General features: G+C 38.9%; 1 protein-coding gene across 2 annotated transcripts; it reads left to right on the forward strand.

Moving 5' to 3' along the window:
* The first annotated feature begins 49 nt into the window (after positions 1–49).
* On the forward strand, positions 50–24,104 carry LOC101741098 (CCAAT/enhancer-binding protein zeta). 2 transcript variants are annotated; one of them, XM_021353432.3, is made up of 20 exons: positions 50–334; positions 813–924; positions 1,011–1,111; positions 1,787–1,874; positions 2,144–2,317; positions 3,350–3,459; positions 4,960–5,105; positions 7,407–7,542; positions 10,050–10,255; positions 11,158–11,428; positions 12,024–12,183; positions 13,253–13,440; positions 14,412–14,547; positions 15,074–15,250; positions 15,859–15,943; positions 17,768–17,892; positions 19,918–20,052; positions 21,925–22,005; positions 22,752–22,838; positions 23,688–24,104. In XM_021353432.3, the coding sequence occupies exons 1-20, from the start codon at positions 176–178 to the stop codon at positions 24,047–24,049; spliced, it is 3,039 nt and encodes a 1,012-aa protein (XP_021209107.2). In that variant the 5' UTR covers positions 50–175; the 3' UTR covers positions 24,050–24,104. The 2 variants fall into 2 exon arrangements, with proteins under 2 accessions (XP_021209107.2, XP_004923150.2); XM_004923093.5 differs by having other exon boundaries at positions 58–334; positions 21,940–22,005.
* Positions 24,105–24,527: the final 423 nt, after the last annotated feature.

A 24,527-nucleotide genomic window follows, 5' to 3' on the forward strand; every position in this document is an offset into this window, starting at 1 on the left:
AGGCCATACTTCAGTGGTTAGGCCCTGACACTGACATTTGACAGCCCAAAGTAATGATTTATCTAATGTCACACAAATGTCATACTTCAAGAAAGGCATGGTTTTGAGAAACGTTTGTTTTCAGGTTTTCACGTGCCTTATTTATATTTAACGTAACATGATACAATAACTTACAATGAAGCATAAAAGATTTGAGGAAAATATATTAATTGATGAGGCTTACACTAATTACGGTCAAGCTGATAAGAACGCAGATGATAAGAAAGGCCAGGGTATCGCAAAGAATTTCGCCGAAAGCCTTGAATATGGTGAAAAAAAGAAATGGTTTCATCAGGTTTGTGATATAGAACATAAGTCTAAATGTTTATTTTCCCTATTTAAAAAAAAGCGTAGGAAATAAGGCTTTAACACATCAATTCAAAATTGTATTTAACCTTTACTATGATTTCGATCGTCCAGTCGTATTAGTAATCGATGCTCATTCTTCTTCTTCTTCGTCGCTTTCTTCATTGCTGAAGGTCGTGTCCCTGAAACTTGACCGTTGCCTGTCTCGTGAGCTGTTTCCATCTCGTCCGGTCCTCAGCTGCTCGAATGGCGGTTGCGACTGGCAACCCAGTTAGAGATACTCATACGATGCTCATACCTAAACACTATAAAAAAAAAGATTTAAAAAAATTGACTAGTGTACCACATCTTAAAGAGTATGAGTTGATCGAAAATATGTTTATGCCAAAGCTTATTTGCTTTAAGAATTGAGTTGGACTATCCAATTCACAGTTAAGTTTTCAACTAATGTGAATTGTATTTTTCAGCTACCTGAAGAACCAGTCACGTTGCCAAAAACATTATCGACAGAACAAATTGAACAATTAAGAAAGGAAGCCACCAGTGCCTTGCACGGTGATACATTAGCTTATGAAACGAGTAAGCATTACTTTTAATTATATGTATGTTCAATTTAGTCGTAGTCTAGGGATGTCTTAGTTTTCTGAGACAATTTATTTCTGCAGAGACAAACAGAAGCGGCTCATCAGATCATCAATGGGCTAAGACTCTCCTGAACAAAGGTGCTATCGGAGATAGAGTTGCCGCTGCCACAATTCTTATCCAGGTAATGTAATTACTATCTAAACAAATATTGTAACGCATTGTTTTTGACTGTAATAAGTATTAAAAATTGTGATGTAGTTTTAAGGTCAATTATATACATGGTAAATCGTATTTTGGTCCGCACGATACAGGCTATGTCTAGTGTGAGGATTATTGGTAAATATTATATTGTTGATGCCATCTGCGTAATCTCTCAATTTGTTAAATATGTAAATAGTATTCTAGGTCATGATTTAAGAGTTTATGTAGTAAATAAAAATAAATTATTATTATTAAATTAAATTATTAATTCATTTTGGCAACCTCTTTGATGCTAATACCTAAAGCAAATTAAACTGGTAAAATGTACACTGATTGTGAACTATGTACAGATATTCCATTATGAAAGTTTTGTATGATTGTACAAAGCAGTAGATGGTGTCGTCTGCTTCCATACTATAAAATGGACATGCACAGAGGACTTGTATAAAATAAAATTTACAAAAGAGTTAAGAAAAAAAGTGGAGAGTACTTAACGGTAAGCAGCAGCTTGGTTCTGCCCCTGGCATTGCTGACGTCCATGGGCGACGGTAACCACTTCCCATCAGGTGGGCTGTATGCTCGTCTGCTGCCGACACGTTTTTAACGCACTGGAAAATGAAAAAAGTTATTCAGAAATAAATTTTTCTCATTTCAGGACAATCCGTTATACAATTTAACAGCGCTTAGAAATTTAATAAACAATGTCAAACCGGCCAAGAAGAAAGACGGTATTATTATAATCGGTGAGTACATGAATAATAAACTGCTAACATAACAATTGCAATGGTACTTTATGAGTAAATAAAACAAAATGTGTATCATTATCAGCCTGCAGACTTCCACTTCATAGGACATAGGCGTTATGCAAGTTATACGTTATAAAATATCGAAAACAACATTTCAATATTTTTCCTTGATTTATGTCTCAAATCCTGTTATTGAGTTAATGTTAATAAAAGTAATGATTATTTAAGATGTTAGTATCTTTATTTATTTCTCCTTTTGTTTTTAGATGCCCTGTCAGAGCTACTCATATCCGAATTGCTAATACCAGATGTTAAATTACGTACCTTCGAACAGCATCCGCTAGGACACCTAGATGAGATGACGTCGGGCAACAAACAAACAAAGAGGAATATATTGAAACTGTGGTATTATGAAGATCAATTGAAAGAATTATATGGAAGTTAGTTGTCTCTTATCTTCTCTGTATTTTAATTGTTGAGTAATTATGCATAATACTTTGAAGACGTTGTGTAATTATATGAAGGGTAGCTATTCTCATTTTTGTGTAAAGCCATCTTTAATAACTGTGGCTCTTAATAAAAATTATCAGTGAAATATTAATTGAAACCAAATTTCATTATTATGATACTTGAGGTACATATCCTTTCTAGCTATAGCTATAGCTGTTTGGACTATGTTTAAAGTTTTCTAGAATATCCTCGATTGTGTTATTCGTATTGTCATAACAATATATCGAGTATGTCTGTATATGGTTAGGTAGGCTGACCTGTCAACCGTGTTTATTTTTGTTTTTTTTTTATATTGCCCTTGTAGGCAGACGAGCATACGGCCCACCTGATGGTGAGTGGTTACCGTCGCCCATGGACTTCAGCAATGCCAGGGGCAGAGCCAAGCCGCTGCCTACTATTAAGTATTTTCCGCAAGCCTCGTTTGAAGAAGGACATGTCATAGCGCTCGGGAAACACCGTGGAGGGGAACTCATTCCAAAACCGGATAATACGTGGCAGAAAAGATCTCTAGAAATGCATTGTGGATGAACGCAGTGGCTCCAGGTAGTATGGATGAACTCTACTCCGGTGGCGGGCGGCGCGATGGTAAAAACGAGATGCCGGTATCATCTCGAACTATTCCTCAGAGCACTTTTCCCAATAAAACCTGACTTGAACCAGAAGCCACTTAGGTCGTAAAATGCCGATGCACAATATTTAGTTACTAATAAAAGAAGTTGATTAACCTAAAATTTTGATATATTTAATATCATAATGGACGACCTTTTATGAGTATTGGTCAGTGGGTCCATGTAGGCTAGTCACAGGATTCCGTTTTGGTTCATGATTGGAGTCGCTAAATTTGTGCCAGATCTTCAAGTCTAAGTAGATGTTATTCTTATTATTGTGTTTTTGTTATGACACACATCGACATATTAAAGTGTGTAAGGAAGACTTCTTTAAAATAAACTCAACATTTTCAGCATACGTGGATGCCTTGAACAAATTTGCCCACGACACAGTCGATGCAAACAAGGAGAAATCTGTTAGTGCTATGTCATATTTGCTCATGCACCATCCGGAAAGGGAAAAGGTACACGAAAAACATATACATATTTATATGAATTATATAACTGACGCATTACATTCAAGCCAATATTATTTATTTACAGTAGGGGTGAGCAACATTTTTAATCAATGGGCCAATATAAATATATTTTTTTTGGCTGTCCGCACATAGATTAACTCTTATTAATAATTTACGAAACTTTATTTCTTTGTTAAAAACAAACAAGAAAAGAACAGAAAAACGAATTGATGGGAGCAAGTCAATAAATTTTTTTTTATTTTTTTTTATATAGGAATTTGGCTCCAGCGCCCTTGGAATTGATTTTGCTAATGTCAAAGTATGTACAAAAATGACAGATGCTTAGAGAGAAAAAAAAATACTAAATACAAATAAATTTGACCAGTTTTTCCATACGCGAATCTGTGATTTTAAGAACAGCACAAACAAATATATGTTAGAACTAACTACTTCACAGATAAATATTATCAACAAATTAAATTTTAGAGATGCATGGCGTACCGCGTGTTGCTCATCCTTTATTTACAGCATTCTTTTATTAAATATTGTTCTATGAAATTTAATAGTCTTAGAATGTGCTTTTAACTTGGAATTTTCCTTAAATGTATCTTTTGTACAAATCTGTGATCTATTCGGTGGTATGTGAGGTGTATTTGTATGCAGTGTGAAGTGATTGTTACTTCTGTGATTGTGATTGTTATTTAGTGATTTATTGAAAGTCTCTTTAAGTTTTTTAAAAATAAAATCTCAATGTCAGCGACATCAGATATGCTTTTACAAAGTGATATATGTACATAAATGACTTGATCAGCCTTTGATTTCTTTCAATAATTTATCTCACTCGAAACCACACAAATCAAAACCTATGATAATATTCCTTTGATATTCGAAAGCATTTAATTTTTTTTATAACTTTTTTTTTTACCTGTTTCTTTGTGTATCCTAAATACGTCCTTATATACACAATGTAAAGTGGAAATTCCTAAGCTGAAATATGAACAATATTAGTTTGGTCAATACAAACACTTGTTCTATATTCATAATTCGTGAACACGCAATGTACTGTGAAGGTAGACATTGCGTTCACTTGAGGCAGTACTTCACGCACGTACATTTTAAGTCGTTATACATTGCGTGTTTTAGTTTTGTTGCGTGATTTGTTCCCAGTTATAATTATTATTGTAGGACTCCGCTTCCAAAAGTCAGGAAATAATACACAGATTGCAGTAGTTCACTTAATTCTGTATTGCTTTATTTGTAATTGTAACTTCACTTATACAATCTTTAGATATCTGCTCACTACTCAATACACTGCTTTCTGTGTCGTGTTTTTTCAGACTACCGCCTTTTTTATTATTATGTCACATCCCCACTACTGCCATTGCTCCTACCAACCAGTGTTGCTATTTGGCAATCCGAAAATTGCCTCAACTTTAATATGTTATATTTAATTTCATCATTTTACAACAAACATTATTATTAACTTACATTATTATTCCCTTACAGATTCTACTAACGAACATCATAAACAAATTGGGTGATCCCTCCCAGGGCGTGGCCTCAAAGGTGATCTATCATTTGTGTCAGATCATCTACAATCACCCGAACATGAAAGGCGTGGTCCTGGCGGAAATCGAGAAGATGCTATTCAGGTGCACTTGGAAACGAAATTCCTTAAAGCCAAAGCCTTTCTTGAAGCATGACATTTATGTGACATTAACTAAATCAAAACTTTGACATGTCAAATGTCAATGTCAGGGCCTAACGAGTCAGGTTAAATGAGCCAAATAAAGCCACAGTGAACATTTTATTTTGCTTCGGTACCAGATTTTATAATTAATTATTGGTATTTAAAAATAGTTATACTCACCAATTAATTTTTTTTTATTGCTTTGATGGTTGGACTTGTTCATAGCCCACATGGTGTTAAGTGGTTACTGGAGCCCATAGACATCTACAACGTAAACGCGCCACCCACCTTGAGATATAAGTTCTAAGGTCTCGTATAGTTACAACGGCTGCCCCGCCCTTCAAACCGAAACGCATTACTGCTTCACGGCAGAAATAGGCAGGGTGGTGGTACCTACCCGTGCGGACTCACAAGAGGTCCTACCACAAGAACATATTTTGTTGAGTACGTATTTCATTAGAAAAATTGGGTACCCGCCTGCGGGATTCGAACACCGGTGCATCGCTCGTTACGAATGCACCGGACGTCTTATCCTTTAGGTCACGACGACTTCAATGATGATGATGACTTTTGTATTTATACAATACAATTCAGTTTTCTACCTCGTTAGTTGCGGGATTTTGTGATATATACAACATGTAACATATTTAACGCACACCCTCAAACACCCCAATTAGACTTTAATAGTATAAACGCTATGCATACACCAAATATTATTTATATGTCCGTTAACATTGATTATTTGTGAAATTAGTTATTCCAATTTCGTGGAAATAAAATGGTCACCGATTCACACTCCGCTGCGCACGCACACACAGACACATGTACACACTCGCCGCCGCGCCGCGCCCCTTGTTCAATGCACTTTAATGACCGTTTTCGTATTTGTTGTTTTATTTTAGATAATACTGCAATGTCACTTTTCACTTTATCAAAGGCGGTTATTATCTTATTCTTTAGTTCTTCGGCACTTATTGTCTGTGTGTTATAAACTAGCGATTTAATTCGCCCCCACAAAAAAAAGTCGAGAGGCGTCAAATCAGCTGATCTAGGAGGTCACTGACCGAAAAGACATAGCGACATACGGGAGATATTCAATTTTTATTTGCACTATCACTTGACCTCTTATCGATAAGGTGGACGCGCCGTGACTGACTTGTCAAAAATATTTTGTTAACTTCGTTTTTTAGATTTTTCTTTGATCACCGCCGACGCAACCGCGTCGCATCGGGATTAGCCTGCCGTTTATAGTAAGAATATTAAGCCGACGAAAGAAAGGGATAGTAATTATTTTTGTATTACGTGGTTTTCTTTTATGTATTGTAGTGTTGCTGTGTGCCGGCGGTCGCTGTTGGTCTTGTGTGCGTAGGTATTTTATTTTGTAATAGACTATTAGCCTTGAAATAAGTATCAGATTTATTTAATTAAATAATATTTTTTTTTACTAATTAGATATTTCATTTTAAAAAGTCTTAATACCCTGACTTACGTTCCATTTTCGTTTCTATGAATTGTTTAGCTAGCTGTGTAGGGTGACTGTAATTTACTTAGTTTTAACTAAATTTTAGAAAAAAAATTTGGTACATAAAAAACAATCAAAATCGATCCAGATTCCGATTCTGAACAAATTACTTTCAGGGTGTGCGTTAATTATGTTACATGTTGTATAGGGTTCCGGGACTTGACCATCTACAGAAAAGGATGTAGGATATTATACATCAGACCGGAACACGAGTTGGCTTTATGTTAGATATAAGCTTGTGTGTTGTGAGATATCAGACCAATTCTTAAACGCATTCAACATCTGTCATTCTGAAATGTAGCTATCACGCTCTTTACCTAACTTCTCTCGTATTTTTTCCTAATAGGGTTCGGTCAAGTTACGTGTGCGCTTTCTCCTGGTGGTAGGCACTCTTCTGAGTCCGCGCGGGCTGACACCACCGCCCCGACTATTTCTGCCGTGAAGCAGTAATGCGTTTCGGTTTGAAGGGCGGAGCAGCCGTTGTAACTATACTGAGACCTTAGAACTTATATCTCAAGATGGGTGGCGCATTTACGTTGTAGATCTCTATGGGCTCCAGTAATCACTTACCACCAGGTGGGCTGTGGGCTCGTCCACCCATCTAAGCAATGAATAAAAAAAGGGTTCATATTAAATAATGCTTATTAAAATTAATTATTAAGTGTTTTAATGTATGAAATGTGTGATTAAACATGTCTCCGGTTTTATTTAACGAATATTATTGTCATGTGTACGTTGCAGAACGAATATCTCCCCGCGCGCGCAATACTACGGCGTATGTTTCCTGAATCAGTTCTATTTGGGTAAAGACGATTCCAAAGTAGCTGAGAGTTTGATAAGAATATACTTCTCGTTCTTCAAGGCTTCTATTAAGAAGGTAGGTAAATATTTTCTTTATAGAGGGTAGAGGTAAGGAGAACCGTCTCATATGGGAGATCTTTGAAAAAGTGTCCCATTTTCAGCACTAAATAACAGTTCAAAAATCCTCCAGAATGGCGCTAGCATAGGCACGGGGTGTGATATGAATTGAGCAGTTGTTAACTGGTTGTAGTATGCTGAGTTAAGAAATTTAATATATTTAATGACTAGAGTAGTTAGTGACATGTAATATACAAGACCTCACATGTTTACGTAGTCCAAACTAATTTCGTCAATATAACCTAAAATGATTGCTGTGGTAAAACGTGGAGACATCGATTGCATTTTCTTATCAGCTTTAAATAAAATACTTTTTGTGATTTTGTAGTGCTTACAGTTCTTTCGTCCTTTTTTATTTCTCTATCATATTCTAATAGCTTTCAGCGCCTTTTTTTAAATTTACCCGGTTGCTACTGTAGCGCCACTCTTATTTAGTAGATTTTAAAAAAACACTTTTTCGCACACAGAGACGATTCTCCTTACCTTTACTCTCCATAATTTTCTTACTGTCTTAACAGACAGCTCATAGATAATACACATAAATTAGTTATAGATAAGCAACTCAAGCACTCAACAAAAATGTTTGCGGGCGTTGGCCACTAGATGGCCTCGCTTCGATTAGTTTCTCATTGCTCCTGTAGATGGCGCTAACATATTACCTATCCTATATTTTATTTTTAATGAAGGATTTTGTACATTTTCCGAAACCACAAATTGATAAAATGTAATCAATTTGTCTATAACAAACATTTTTTTAAGTGAAACTTCTTTAGGCGCATGAGGGTAAAATTTTTACAGATGTAACGTCACGCAGGAATGCAACGGAAGTATCGATTTTTTTTTTATTACAGCGCCATCTATGAGATTTTTTAGTACTAACGTGCGTATGAAACCTCATAAAGTGAATTTCAATTTAGGATTATACGTGACGTTAAAATATCGATCGATCATACTATAAAAGATCATTTACAATTATTTACTAATGACAAAATTTTACATATACTTAGACATTTAGGATAATTGTATTTTAATTTTTGAAGGTTTCACTTCTAACACGTGTGAATTGCACACATGTTTCTTTTTTTTTCTGTGTTTAGTTATATAATAGTTAAATGCCTTAACTTTAATAACATATAAGCTTAGGGGCATCTGCTACAAGATTTCGCTGGTTTCCATACAAAAAATATTTGTCTTATAGTATAGTAGTTTCAGGGCCCTGGGACAGCTCACAACTCATCAAACGTGTATATGGTTCAGGGAGACTCACAGTACAGCCAATCTAGTATTAAGTGATTACCAAGAGCCCGTAGATGTCACAGTGTGGCTCCGTTAAACCCACTTAAAGACATGACGTATTGTACTATCTCAACCCGTCAAACTGGAAAGCACGTCTGCTTCGCGGCAGAAATAGATAGGATGATGGTACATACCCGTGCGGGCTCAAAAGACACCCACCCTCCTTATTATTATACAAATTGAAATTTGCCACCAATCATCGGGTTAAATAATCAAAATAGTCAGTTTTTTTTGTTGCTTAGATGTCTGGACGAGCTCACAGCCCACCTGGTGTTAAGTGATTCCGAGAGCCCTTACCAATAAACTTAACAATAAAATTGAGATTAAAACGGTTCCAAAGGAAGGTTGAATCGAAAATGACTTTTATTTAGTGTTTGTTTTTTTTTTTTTTTTGCCTAGTTGTGTGGATGAGCTCACAGCCCACCTGATGTTAATTGGTTACTGGAGCCCATAGACATCCACAACGTAAATGCGCCACCCACCTTGAGATACAAGTTCTAAGGTCTCAAGTATAGTAACGACGGCTGCCCCACCCTTCAAACCGAAACGCATTACTGGTTCACGGCAGAAATAGGCAGGGTGGTGGTACCCAACCGCGCGGACTCACAAGAGGTCCTACCACCAGTAATTACGCAAATTATAATTTTGCGGGTTTCATTTTTATTACACGATGTTATTCCTTCACCGTGGAAGTCAATCGTGAACATTTGTTGAGTACGTATTTCATTTGAAAAATTGGTACCCGCCTGCGGGATTCGAACACCGGTGCATCGCTCAACACGAATGCACCGGACGTCTTATCCGTTAGGCCACGACGACTACAGAACTTGAAGGTCTTCGTTACCAGGTCATAAAATCCCTTAAAAAATCATTATAAGCATAATTAATATACCTTAATTAAGCGTACCTAAACGGTCAGCGACAATGGACCGCCTTACGAGCTCTAATTTTCAGAAGTTTCTGATTCATAATGGCATAGAACGTATTTATTGAGCTCCCTATCATCCCGCTTCTAATGGGGCCGCTGAAAATGCCGTTAAAATTTTTAAACGCGCCATTAAAAAGACATTAAAACAGAATTGAAATGTACATACAGCACTGTGTAGATTTTTATTAGCTTACAGAAATAGAGAACACAACATCGCTAATCTGCGGTACTTATTGTTCCAGGGCGAAATCGATTCCCGGCTAATGTCAGCGATATTGACGGGCGTCAAACGCGCCTACCCGTTCGCCGATAAGGAGCGGCTCACAGAGACTCAGGACCACATCGACTCGATCCACCGGCTTGTGCACCTGGCCGGCATCAATATATCCGTGCACGCTCTGGCTCTGCTGTTCCAGATCAGCGACGCCTCCACCGGGACCAGCGACCGGTGAGCCCCCGCGACACCCCTAATGAAAGTCGTCGTGGCCTAAAGCATAAGACGTCCGGTGCATTCGTATGTAGCGATGTACCGGTGTTCGAATCCCGCAGGCGGGTACCAATTTTTCTAATGAAATACGTACTCTCAACAAATGCTCACGATTGACTTCCACGGTGAAGGAATAACATCGTGTAATAAAAATCGAACCCGCAAAATTATAATTTGCGTAATTACTGGTGGTAGGACCTCTTGTGAGCCCGCGCGGGTAGGTACGCTGCCTAGTTTCTGCCGTGAAGCAGTAATGCGTTTCGTTTGGAAAGGTGAGGCCGCCGTTGTAACTATACTGAGACCTTAGGACTTATATCTATGCATGTAGATGTCTATGGGCTCCAGTAACCACTTAACACTAGGTGGTCTGTGCGCTCGTCCACCCATCTAAGCAATAAAAAAAAACTTTCAGCCGTGCCCGGTATATTAAAACGTGAAGTAAAAACTTTATATCCATTTTTAAGAAAATTGCGCGGACGGAGGAGTATAAAGTTACTCACACTTATAGAGAATGTAGAGAAGGAGTGTAGAGCTAATATTTTTTTTAAATTATACATTAATGATACATTGAATCAATAAAAAAACACACTACCATGTGTATGACACATACATTCTTTGTTTATTGTCGAACTTTTCTTATTGCTTATAGTCTGTGGTCAAATTGATAATAGATTAAATATTGTTTGTCTTTATTAATATTTGTCTATAGTGTAGTCTTGGCGAAATCTGTGATTATAACAGTATCATAAATAGTCTTTGACAATAGAACCGAAATTATAATTTTAATTAATTATAGTCGAACTTCGACAATTGCGGGACCACTAGTTAGAAAAAACGTGAATAGTTTTCTCGATAATTTCCAGTTACTACTCGGCCTTATACAAGAAGCTGACGAACTCCGACATATTGAACACTACGCACACGGCTCTGCTCTTCTCGCTCGTTTACAAGTCGCTGAAGCAGGACAAGAACATTCCCAGGGTGGTGGCCTTCGTCAAGCGATTGCTCCAGCTGTGCTGCTACGTGCTGCCGGCCCAGGCCTGCGGGATGATCTTCCTTCTGTCGAGGGTCCTGAAGGACTCCTCCAAGAAGGAGGCCATCAAACTTGTATGGAACAAACGGGAGGTGAAGGAAGTAAGTTAGTCTGCTAATACAATCTTCTATATTCTTCTTCTATATCACTATATAGTATAAAACAAAGTCGCTTTCTCTGTCCCTATATCTGTCCCTATGTATGCTTAAATATTTAAAACTACGCAACGGATTTTGATGCGGTTTTTTTTAATAGATAGAGTGATTGAAGAGGAAACTTTGTATGTCTAATAACATCCGTTAAATAGTGGAGATATCAATAATAAATTACAGTTTCCGAAGCGAAGCGAGGGCTGGTCGCTAGTTAAGGATAATTGAAAAACTGCTGGTTCAGCTCTTGATACAGTTTAAATAGGACGTTTATTGTGTTTAATAAGAGTTTTTTTAATGTTCTCGATCGCGTACAAGTTAACTCATATTTGTATGGAGTTGGAATGAGTTAACGTTTTACGCGATCGGTAAGTTAAAAAACTCGCACTAAGCACACTGCAATAAAAATAGTATAATTAAGAGCTTTCTTTTTTGGACTCGGTTAAAAATCAACTTCAACTTTTGACATGAATTTTCATTTTTTGATCTATTTTTTGTTTTTTACTGTCGCATAATACTCGCGTTAATGAAGTAAAAACGTTTTCAGGAAATCAAAAGTGAAGATGTTATAGGACCACAGCAGGATACAACCGAGAACGGCACAGACAAAGACGGTGCTGAGCCCACGGACATCGTCCAAGATGAGGAGGTTAAGGAAACTAAAAAAGTTGATTTACTGCGTGGCGATAAAAAAGATCTGCTCTTGGGTATGTTGTTATCTATACTAATATATAAATCTACAGTGGTTTTTACGGATGTACCGTTATAACTACTGAACCGTGCAGCCGACTTCGTAGTACCTAAACCTAAACCTTTGTACAAAATAAACTTAAAACAAACAAAAGGAATCCGTCCGACAGGCGACATATCAAAGGAAAAAGAAAATTGTTATTTTTATTTCATTACGAGCATTTTCATATTTATTTACCTTTTAAACCTTCTCTGGATTTCCACAAATAATACAAGACCAAAATTAGCCAAATCGGTCCAGCCGTTCTTAGCGAGACTAACGAGCAATTCATTTTTATATATATAAATATAGACTAACCGCACTCACCCGCTTCGCTGGGCACTTAAAATTTACATTATTATTTATTGTCATTATCATTAGGAAGTCCAACAATCATATAAATATTAGCCTATCCATTAAGTACATGTATTTTCTACATGGATACCAAGTTTCAATTCAATCGGATGCATGGTTCAGTAGTTATAACCAGTGGTCGGAGTAGGTAGATTGATTTTAAATATTTGCGTCAAGATATTATAATATGGACATGCCATTTTATCCACAATGATTTTTTTTTTAATTGAAAAAATAAATTTTTAATCCTCATCGGATACAATTTCTATATTTATGAGATAAAGTAACAAAAAGCCCTGTCTAAGTTTTGTCTCATACTGACAAGCGTCATTTCTAATTCAACAGAAAGGGACAAAATACGGTGTAATTATTCCAAGGTGTATGAAATAAAATACTGGTTTCTTTCACCATTAGCTAGCACTGGTAGCGTAGATTAATATTATTAATACGTTTTTCACGTTAAACACAGATTCATGCTAATTTCAAAATTCCGGAACAAATATCACTATAAATATGAAGTTCCGGTATTTTGGAGTTACATCCATATTATTCTCTACGTTTGACGTCAACGACCTTAAAGCAATCTACCTACTCCGACCTCTGGTTATAACAGAACATCCGTAAAAACCACTAGTATATTAATTAGTATTAAATTAGTATAGATTGTGATAGTTTGTAACAAAATTTCTCAGACGACGACGAAGAAGAATCGTACGTGGATCTTAAAATCGACGGCGAGGGGAACGTGAGGGCGAGGCGGCGCGCGGGGGGCGGCGGCGTCCCCGGGTGGTTCCACGCCAGGGTGGGGGCCCGCCCCCTCCACGACCGCAGCGAAACTGAAACGAAAATACAACTGAAGAAGACGATCAACATGGATAAAGTGAGTATAGTTTAGAAGCCGTCGTGGCCTAAAGGATAAGACGTCCGGTGCGTTCGTGTGTAGCGATGCACCGGTGTTCGAATCCCGCAAGCGGGTACCAATTTTTCTAATGAAATACGTACTCAACAAATGTTCACGATTGACTTCCACGGTGAAGGAATGACATCGTGTAATAAAAATCCAAACCCACAACATTATTATTTGCGTAATTACTGGTGGTAGGACCTCTTGTGAGTCCGCACGGGTAGGTACCACCGCCCCGCCTATTTCTGCCGTGAAGCAATAATGCGTTTCGGTTTGAAGAGTGGGGCAGCAGTTGTAACTATACTGAGACCTTAGAACTTATATATCAAGGTGGGTGGCGGTGTTTACGTTGTAGCTGTCTATGGGCTCCAGCAACCACTTAACACCAGGTGAGCTCAGTTCAATGTGCACTCTATAAGTCACACAGGGGATTGTGTGTTGGACTTTTTGGCGGGAACGCGAGGAGTAAAGTTGTGTAATTTTGTTTGATTTTGTCTATTTAGTGTTTCTTCAGGTTTAAATGTGTAATAACGATGGTTTATTAACTGTTTAATATCTGTGAAAGTGCACAAATGTGGAAAAATAAAACAAAGCCGCTGAACGTAACTTCTCGGGATCCTCCAAAAAGTTCACTGAAAAAATCTCAGTAAATTACCACCATTTTACTAAGATTATATTTTTCATCCCATATCATCTCATCTCATTTTATTTAATTTCTTCCCAGTTGATTAATGTCTCAAATTAATGATTTTCATTTCATTTCACTCCATATTATAATTTTTCATAAAATTAATAAGTATATTAAAATAAGACATGAAATTAAAGGTCTTAGTTACCAGCTCATAAAATCCCTTTAAAAAAAAAGAAGGGATTGTGTGTTAAAGGATTGTTCTTGTTCTCTTCTGTCTGGTTTACGGACAATGATAATGACAATGTCCATGTTCGAGGTCGCGTCGGCGTACAACCCGCTCGGCAGGAGTCCGCAGCACGCCGGCGCGGAGCTCTCGGCCTACACCGAGCTTTTGCTGCTGTCCAGGCACTTCCACCCGACCGTCCAGCTGTTTGCCAAGAAGATGTTAAGCGGTAAGTCTTGTCCGAAGCTCGGTAGTCGCTCGCGTCGACCTGAGCACTCGTGAGCATTTATTTGTGGAAGTCATCAATCGATGTAACATCAAGATTTTGGTTGCAGTAACTATCATAGAAATTTGTCAATCCATAATCGAAATTAAACGTGAGCATTCATGAACATGGTCGCCGTATTTATCATTCAAAATCATTCGAGCAGTGTATTTATATTCTGATTGCGTCATAAGTAGCGCGTTATTAGCGTACCTGATCATTCGTGAGCATTTATTTTGTGAAAGTCATCAATCGATGTAGTATCAAGGTTTGTCGATGCAGTATTAAACTATTATAAATAATAGTCAATGTATAACCGAAAATTAGACGTGAGCGTTCATGAACATGGTCGCCGTATTTATCATTCAAAGTCATTCGAGCATTTGTCATTTATAATCCGACTGCGCCATAAGTAGCACGTCACGAACATGCGTGAGCATTTGTGAGCACGCCTCAGAAATACACGTATCCGCACATTCTCCTTCCGCAGACCAGCTAATACAGTACAGCGGTGATCCGCTGAAAGACTTCTCCGGTATACGTTTCCTGGATCGCTTCGTCTTCAAAAATCCCAAGAAGAGGACCGAGAACCAGGAGGAAGATGGCGTTAAGAAGATCAAGGGATCACATCCCAAGTTCGCCGTCAGAAAGAACTACACGGCTAGAGGTATTAACCCGATCCGGTAGTAGATTCATTAGCGAAGCAATTGCTATTGAGTTGTTAGGTCTCATTCGGAGGCGCTCGGGCAGCTGTTAGCAAATCCCACCCCTCCTGGCTGAGCCTTTGCTCGCCCACTTGTCCTGGTGAAACTGGAAAGGCCTTCGGGCCACCAGTAATCTTTCAATCATAAAAAAAAAAGCTATTAACATTATGCTCGACACACTACACTGGATCCTGACCTTTTTTTTTATTGTTTAGATGGGACGAGCTCACAGCCCACCTGGTGTTAAGTGGTTACTGTAGCCCATAGACATCTACAACGTAAATACGCAACCCACCTTGAGATATAAGTTCTAAGGTCTCAGTATAGTTACAACAGCTGCCCCGCCCTTCAAACCGAAACGCATTACTGCTTCACGGCAGAAATAGGCAGGTTGGTGGTACCTACCCGTGCGGACTCACAAGAGGTCCTACCACCAGTAATCTCTGATATCTCTTTAGGGTTGACGATGCCCATGGTCCTCTACCAGTGGTGGCAAGTGGCTGACCTGGCCAAATTGCAGCCTGAAGACTTCTGCGTGACAGTTAAATTTTATTTGTTGTGTCATTTGCAGGTGTGAAGAGCTTGAGAGTGAATTCGATTTCTTACCTCAACGAAGACGCCTCAAAGATCCCGGTCGATGAGAAATTCTTATACGAGTAAGTATTGACTATTCTATTGACACAAAGATCACATCAAGAGGACTAGTTTCAGTTGTATAGTGTAAGAACTTTTCCATCTTATGACTTCGCAGCAAAAATAGGCAGCATGATGGTTCTTACCCGTGCGGACTCGCATCCGACACCATCATCAATTAATTAAATGCAGAAATTGATCTGATTTGATTATTTTTACATGATGTACATGCTTGATTGTGATTGTGTGTTAAGTACGTTACATAAAAAAAAAAATGTATCTGCTGTGATATTCGAACCGTGGTACTGACGCATCGCTAAGTACCAACGCACCGGACGACTTATCTTTTAGGTTATGATTAAAAAACTTATGATCTTTAGAAAATAGATAAGTATCAAACATCAATATGAAAACCTATAAAATTAATCGTTATATGAAACTACATATAACTAGTCAGGTCATAAGTATTGTCACACAGTAAAAACTTTCTTTTAGAATGCTGGCCACCAAAAAGTTTATTGAATTCGAATTTCGAATTGTTCATGAAAATAAAAATGTTTACTTTTAGAATTTTACTCTTTTTTAAATATGGAGTGGACGCTTAAAGAAGACCGTGTTGCAGTTATTGCGTTGCATCGTTGCGGTTCCGCGCCAATTCAAATTTTTAACATACTGAAAAATTTGAATATAACCAAAAGATTCGTTTATCGTACCATCAAACGATACAATGAAGACTCTAGTGTAGATGACAGGTCAAGAAGTGGTCGCCCTCGGTCTGTTAGGACTCCAGCAGTGATAAAAGCTGTGAAGGCGCGAATTCAAAGAAATCCCAAACGTAAGCAGAAACTGTTGGCCCTTCAGATGGGTTAAGCAGAACCACGGTGAAAAGGGTGTTTAATGAAGACTTAGGGCTTCGGGAATATCGAAGAAAAACAGAACATCGTTTGAATGCTCGTCTAATGGACCTGAGACTGAAGAGATGCCGCGCTTTGTTGAAGCGGTACGCGGGAAAAAATATCGGGAAATTCTTTTTTCGGATGAAAAAATTTTTACCGTAGAAGAAAGAGAGCTACAACAAACAAAATGATAAGGTGTACGCACACAGTAGTGAAGAAGCGAGCAACCGTATTCCGCGTGTCCAACGAGGTCATTTTCCATCCTCGCTCATGGTATGGTTGGGAGTTTCTTATAGAAAGGTGTAAAAACGAATGCAGTTGTGTATCAAAATACAGTCCTGACGAACCTTGTGGTACCTGTTTCTCATACCATGTTCAATAACAGGCACTGGGTATTCCAACAAGATTCGGCGCCAGCTCATAGAGCGAAGAGCACACAAGACTGGCTGGCGGCGCGTGAAATCGACTTCATCCGGCACGAAGACTGGCCCTCCTCCAGTCCAGATTTGAATCCGTTAGATTACAAGATATGGCAACACTTGGAGGAAAATTTGGAGTCACTCAAGACATCCTTGATTAAGGCAGCCGCCGATATTGACATGGACCTCGTTCGTGCTGCGATAGACGACTGGCCGCGCAGATTAAAGGCCTGTATTCAAAATCACGGAGGTCATTTTGAATAAACTTTAGTGTCATAAGAATCTATGTTTTGTTAAGTTCATTTTGGTATATGAATGGTTACATAATGAATAAACTTGTTTCAATTATTTTACATTAAGCATGTGACAGAATTTATGACCTGACTAGGTATACATACGGTGGTCAACGAATAACTTTTCAATTTTATTCAGAAAGTTTAAAGATAATCTAACATTTGGCCACAAATGACGTCATACGTTGGGAAGTTTTCGGGCTACGTAACAGTCTCATTCCTGGTCTTTGCCATTTCAGTTTCCTCCAAAAACGGCGCGGGGCGACGGCTGACGAGGATGACGACGACGCCAGCGACGCGGACTCCATCAACAGCGAAGACTTCGAGCAGTACCTGGACAGCATCACCGGCTCCAAGCGTAAAGGTTAGATCCCCTCCAGCTATGTAACGGAATCCTTGATAATTATTACCGACCTCAAGATGTCTGATGAACAGGAATGTCTTCACTCGCATCAGGGAGGGGTGGGATAGGCGTTGTACTATTGAACTGGTGGTAGGACCTCTTATGAGTCCACACGGGTAGGTACTACCACCGTGCCTATTTCTGCCGTGAAGCAGTAATGCGTTTCGGCTTGAAGGGCGGGGCAGCCGTTGTAACTATACTGAGACCTTAGAACTTATATCTTAAGGTGGATGGTGCATTTACGTTGTAGATGTCTATGGGCTCCAGTAACCACTTAACACCAGGTGGGCTGTGAGCTTGTCCACCCAACTAAGCAAAAAAAAAAACTAGATACAATTGAGATTTGGAGGTACACGTCTCAAGGAGGCCATGTCCACGTCGTGATGCCCACGGACTCCGGTAAACGCTTAATTGAATTGGGTCCTGTGTGTTTGCGTATGTTTTTTTTTTTTTTTTTTATTGCTTAGATGGGTGGACGAGCTCACAGCCCACCTGGTGTTAAGTGGTTATTGGAGCCCATAGACATCCACAACGTAAATGCGCCACCCACCTTGAGATATAAGTTCTAAAGTCTCAAGTATAGTTACAACGGCTGCCCCACCCTTCAAACCGAAACGCCTTACTGCTTCACGGCAGAAATAGGTAGGGTGGTGGTACCCACCCGCGCGGACTCTCAAGAGGTCCTACCACCAGTAAAAATGTTTGCCGCTAGGGGCGCTATTCCAACTAAATAAAAATTTGAGTTAACTTTTACGCTATCGAGAACGTTAAAAAACTCGCACTAAGCACGCTGAACTGTTCACTCACCCACGCAATGTTCATCGAGTAATTAAAAAAAAATAGTTTAAAAAAACTAACAAAATACGCTTTTATAGAAAATCCAACTAAAAAACAGAAAGTAAATTTTAATTAATTTGAATTAAAAATTGTGTAAGAAAAAATTATTTTATTGTAAAAAAGCGTGGGATCTTTTTCAGGATATTATCAAAATAACCCTTCTACTCATATCTGTTCATAAAATATTTATAACTACTGATACTGTGCACCCCACGCTTTTTTTTTACAATAAAATCATTTTTTCTTACACTATTTTTAATTCAAATTTATTTTCCATTTTATAGTTGGATTTTCTATAAAAGCGTATTTTGTTAGTTTTTTAAACTATTATTGATTTTTTCATATTTTAGTTGAATTTAAATTTATTCAATATTTTTTTTAATATTGAATTGTTATCGGTCCTTAATAAGTATACCAAATTTCTAGTTAATCCGTCGTTTTGAACGGGGTCGAAATCATATTCAAAGATTTCGTTACATACAAACATACATACGTGTGAAGCTAATAAAAGCGTATTAAAAATGATAACTTTTTCATTTAGATTTTTAATAATAGTAACTTAATAATCGAAGGGTGAAAGGGTATTTGGTTTAAGCGACATTTATTTTTGTAATTAAAGGTGCGTTTTATTTGATACTAACTGACCCGGCAGACTCAATCGATAAATAAAAGACCTAAACTTTTGTATAAAATAAACTTAAAACAACAAAAGGAATCCGTCCGACGGGGGACACATCAAAGGAAAAACAAAATTGTTGTTTTTATTTAATTCCGAGCGTTTTCATATTTATCTACCTTTTAAACCTTCTCTGGACTTCCACAAATAATTCAAGACCAAAACTAGCCAAATCGGTCCAGCCGTTCTCGAGTTTTAGCGAGACTAACGAACAGCAATTCATTTTTATATATATAGATATATAGATTAGCATTAGCAACAGTTCAATGTTTTTTTTAACTTGAACTTTAATTAAGTTTACTCCATTCGAATAGCTAATAAAGTTTTTATGTTATAATATTTTGTTCTAAATTTTAAACTTTAAGCTCTCCTGCAAAGTTGTAAAACTCTTGCTTAAACCAAATAGCCTTTTACCCATCGATACATATTGCGTATATCAGAAGCGTGGTGCCTTACTGTGTGTCGCTTTGCAGATGAGTCCGACGAGGAGGAGTTGGATTATCTATCAGAGATGGCGACGAATACGGAGGCCCGGAGAAAGAAACGAGATACGAACGCTGAGGATGAACTGGCTGATGATGATGACCTTGGTGATGATGAGGACGAAGGTACTGCCGTTGTGGTTATTATTGTTAAGTATTGACAAACCGGGACACCTCGTGTGGTCCAACCCTCGGATAAGTGATACCTAGTTATGTGTTAAAAATAGCTCACAGCCCACCTGGTGTTAAGTGGTTACTGGTGCCTTTTGGGACAATTCTGTAGATGTTGTTACCGATTGTGACGTTAATAATAAAGAACTAATGCACAGTAATGAAAGACACCGTTTATTCCGTAAGATGGTACATGTGCTTACATAAGGACCGGCGCCGGGCAACTGGTCCAGCGTAATGCTATAATTGCATGCGCAAGCGCTTACGTGTCCCTGCAGAGCCCATAGACATCTACAACGTAAACGCGCCAACCACCTTGAGTCGTCGTGGCCTAAAGGATAAGACGTCCGGTGCATTCGTATGTAGCGATACCCCGTGTTCGAATCCCGCAGGCGGGTATCAATTTTTCGAATGAAATATGTACTCAACAAATGTTCACGATTGACTTCCACGGTGAAGGAATAACATCGTGTAATATAAATCAAACCCGCAAAATTATATTTTGCGTAATTACTGGTGGTAGGACCTCTTGTGAGTCCGCACGGGTAGGTACCACCACCCCGCCTATTTCTGCCGTGAAGCAGTAATGCGTTTCGGTTTGAAGGGTAGGGCAGCCGTTGTAACTATACTGAGACCTTAGAACTTTTATTTCAAGGTGTATGGCGCATTTACGTTGTAGATGTCTATGGGTTCCAGTAACCACTTAACACCAGGTGGGCTGTGAGCTCGTCCACACATCTAGGCAATAAAAAAAATGAGTTCTAAGGTTCCGCGTGTGAGAGTGTCGCGCATTCACTCTCGCTCTGTCTCTTTCTGTTCCATGGTAGCGTTAAACATTTAACGCAACCTTGTTGGAAGTAGCATTATAAGTTTCACATCGAAAAAAATTTACATGATTTTTTTCAAAGTAACAATATTAGATAAGTTTGGAAAGTTTAACGACGGAGGGAAGATCTTCCACCGCGCGGTGATATTTGCTCGGTAGACCGACGATCCGAATGTTGTTGTTCGGAACTTTTATATATATGCAAGCTTATCTTGAAAATGTCGTAAGCGAGATTCAGGCATCTGTCAAATATCTTGCGTTGTGTGATGGCTACCCGCCACAAAGGGATCGACAGAAACTGCCTTCTATTTTTAAAAAATACATGTCATTCCCACGGGAAATTACACGCACACTTTTGATCCGCAAGCGAGCGAGGCCACGGGCAACGGCCAGTTAATAATAATGAAATTAATCGGATACATTAAATGGATTCCGAACTTAATTAGTGGCACGTCCGCGCGCTGGAGCCCGCGGGCAGCTCCACGCGCACCTGTGTGTCCGTCATAACTAGAGGTCGGAGTAGTTAGATTGATTTAAGGTCGTTGACGTCAAACGCAGAGGATAATATGGATATGCCTCAATACCGGAACTTCATATTTATAGTGATATTTGTTCCGGAATTTTGAAATTAGCATGAATCTGTGTTTAAGGTGAAAACGTATTAATAATATTAATCTACGCTACCAGTGCTAGCTAATTGTGAAAAAAATCAGTATTTTATTTTGTACAAAAATACATTGGAATAGTTACACCGTATTTTGTCCCTTTCTGTTGAATTAGAAATGACGCTTGTCAGTATGAGACAAAACTTAGACAGGGCTTTTTGTTACTTTATCTCATAAATATAGAAATTGAATCCGATGAGGATTAAAAATTTTTTTTTTTTCAATTTATAAAAATATTCATTATGGATAAAATGGCATGTCCATATTATAATATATTGACGCAAGTATATAAAATCAATCTACCTACTCCGACCACTGGTCATAACTGAAGTATAGCGTGTTTTGTTGCAGATGACGACGCCGGGCTGGACATCTCAGCCGACGAGGACGAACCCGCCTTCTCCGGCGACGAAGACGGTAAGACGCCTTCTAATATAAACCTTTGTGTTTTTATTGGTAAGATGGGTGGCCCATCTACTGCTAAGTTAAGTTCTGAAGTCGTCGTGGCCTAAAGGATAAGACGTCCGGTGCATTCGTGTGTAGCGATGCAACGATGTTCGAATCCGGCAGGCGGGTACCAATTTAATGAAATACGATACCCTTCAATTCGAAACGCCTTTTTTTTCTACCTATTCTAATAACCTTGAGGGGTTATTCTAGATTCCCCGAGCTCGTAGGTGAGCTCGTGGGACTCAAACCTGACGACATTGCTAACGCGAACCCTAGCAAGAGCCGTGCTTCGCAGAATCTACCACCGGATCGGAAACGCGACCCACTGAGGAGATCCGGCGGGAAACTCAGTAAACTGTGTCTGAGGGTTAATTTACTCATCGAGCCCTTCGTCGCAAGCTACAGGTTCGACAAGGACGGTGATCGGTGCTTGTGGTACCTAAAAGCACCGTTGATGGATCGGGAGGATCCGAAATGACATGTTTAGGGCGACGTCGACTGCTTTCCATTCTGTCCGCAGGATCGGGAATGTAGTTACCGGCGGCCACGATGAGAGGGTTCTCGTGTCGTGCCGCTTTATCGAAGTGGCGTCCGAAACGCATTACTGCTTCGTGACAAAATAGACAGGGTGCTGGTACCTATCCATGCAAAGACGTCCTACCACCAGTACAGCTTGAAGCTAACAGAATTATAAACATTGTTTATATTTTCAGAACTCCTGTTGGAAGACAGCGACGACGAAGATCCTTTGGAGGACCCCGGAGAGAAGAATAAACGGAAATCGAAATTTAGTCTCAAAGGTAATTTGGTGTGAAGTATACTGGAGCCCATAGACATCTACAACGTAAATACGCCACCCACCTTGAGATATAAGTTCCCAGGTCTCAAGTATAGTTACAACGGCTGCCCCACCCTTCAAACCGAAACGCATTACTGCTTCACGGCAGAAATAGGCAGGGTGGTGGTACCTACCCGTGCGGACTCACACGAGGTCCTACCACCACCAATAAGTACAGCGAGGTATGCGAGTGTGAAGAGTTGCGGTCCTGGCGCCCTAAAAGATAAGAAGTCAGTTGTGCTCGGGTCGAGCAACGCCGCTGGGCTGGGGTTCGACTCAGGGCCCGGGATTCTTTTGATTCGGAAGAGTCAAAAATTTAAGTGGCGCTACAGTAGCAAGTGGAAAGATTTTAAAAACAACACCATCAACTACTATACCCCATTTCAATCCAACACATTTCACCCTTTTTTTCCCTAACTATGATGATAGCCTTGAGAGGCTATATCAACGTTACCCAAGCGTGTAGGTGAGCTCACGGGGCTCAAACCAGAATGTTGCTAACACTGGCCCTAGCAAGAGCAGTGCTTCGCAGAATCTACCACCGGATCGGAAACGCGACCCACTGAGAAGATCCGGCGAGAAACTCGGGGGCTGTGTCTGTGGGATATCACTCTGTTTGAAACTGCTATATTCATATCATTTCCACTTTCTACACTAGCGCTATCTTGAGTCTTCCAACAATGACTTGTTGTTTACAGATGAACACTTTTTCAACTTGTCCCATATACAAAATGGTCCTTACTTCTACCCTCAATAAACCAAAGGACGATTGTAGGTGGTTTTTTTTTAAATATCAATTTTATGTTCACAGGAAAAGATGATCTCAGTTCTCTGTTTGCGTCAGCCGAAGAATTCTCAACTCTATTAGAAGACACGGCCGCGAACAAGAAGCAGGGTTCGAGCCAAGCAGTCTCCAACACGGACAATTCGAGCTTAAAACAACTGGCCTGGGAAGATAAAAGAAACAATTGGATCAAGGGATACAACAAAAAGATTTTGGGAAACAATAAGAGCGGGGGGAAATTTAAACACAAAATGGCCGACAGAAAGAAGACGGCCGCTAAGAATTTTGGCGGGAAAATTAAAATGCAGGAGAATAAGTTTGCGGGTAAAGGAAAACGCAAAGGCGGAACGGCGAACGGACCTGGTGGGAAGAAAAAAAGAATGAAATAGTATTAGTCTTTTTGCATCGTAATAAAAAGCTAATAAATGGTTTTTTTTTTTATTATTGTTTTTATTATCATTCAATCCTTGAAATTACTTTAAGCGTTACGGCAGCCAAATTCTCGTAAATAAAATGATACGACTTAAATGGCATATCTGTGAGCACCTTACAAGAGTTTAATGACAGAAGTCATCGCATGGTGGCGGTTTTAAAATGGTTTTGCCTATATGATTTTAAAACCGTCTAAGAATGTGTTACTAAGTCAGGCGTTAAATATAGACTTGTCTAAACATCTATAATACCTAATGCTTAGTGTATTCCTTTCCAAGCGCATTTAAAAAGAGTGAAATCTAATAGGTAGTTCAATGGTGTATTTCATTCATAATCTCGTCTAATCACTTATCCCTGTATCCTAAATATAGCTGCAAAATTTTGCAAAACACGTTCTGAAAATGTTTAATATCTTCACTTTCAATCGATTGAAGT

Source organism: Bombyx mori, chromosome 24, assembly GCF_030269925.1.
Source record: "Bombyx mori chromosome 24, ASM3026992v2".
NCBI lineage: Eukaryota > Metazoa > Arthropoda > Insecta > Lepidoptera > Bombycidae > Bombyx > Bombyx mori.

What these genes read in the sequence shown, in the direction of transcription:
- LOC101741098 (XM_021353432.3), top strand. Translation starts at nt 176, where the DNA reads ATGAAGCATAAAAGATTTGAGGAAAATATATTAATTGATGAGGCTTAC. An exon ending in TACATTAGCTTATGAAACGA is followed by an intron (nt 925 to 1,010) that starts GTAAGCATTACT and finishes TTATTTCTGCAG; the next exon opens with AGACAAACAGAAGCGGCTCA. An exon ending in AGACGGTATTATTATAATCG is followed by an intron (nt 1,875 to 2,143) that starts GTGAGTACATGA and finishes TTTTGTTTTTAG; the next exon opens with ATGCCCTGTCAGAGCTACTC.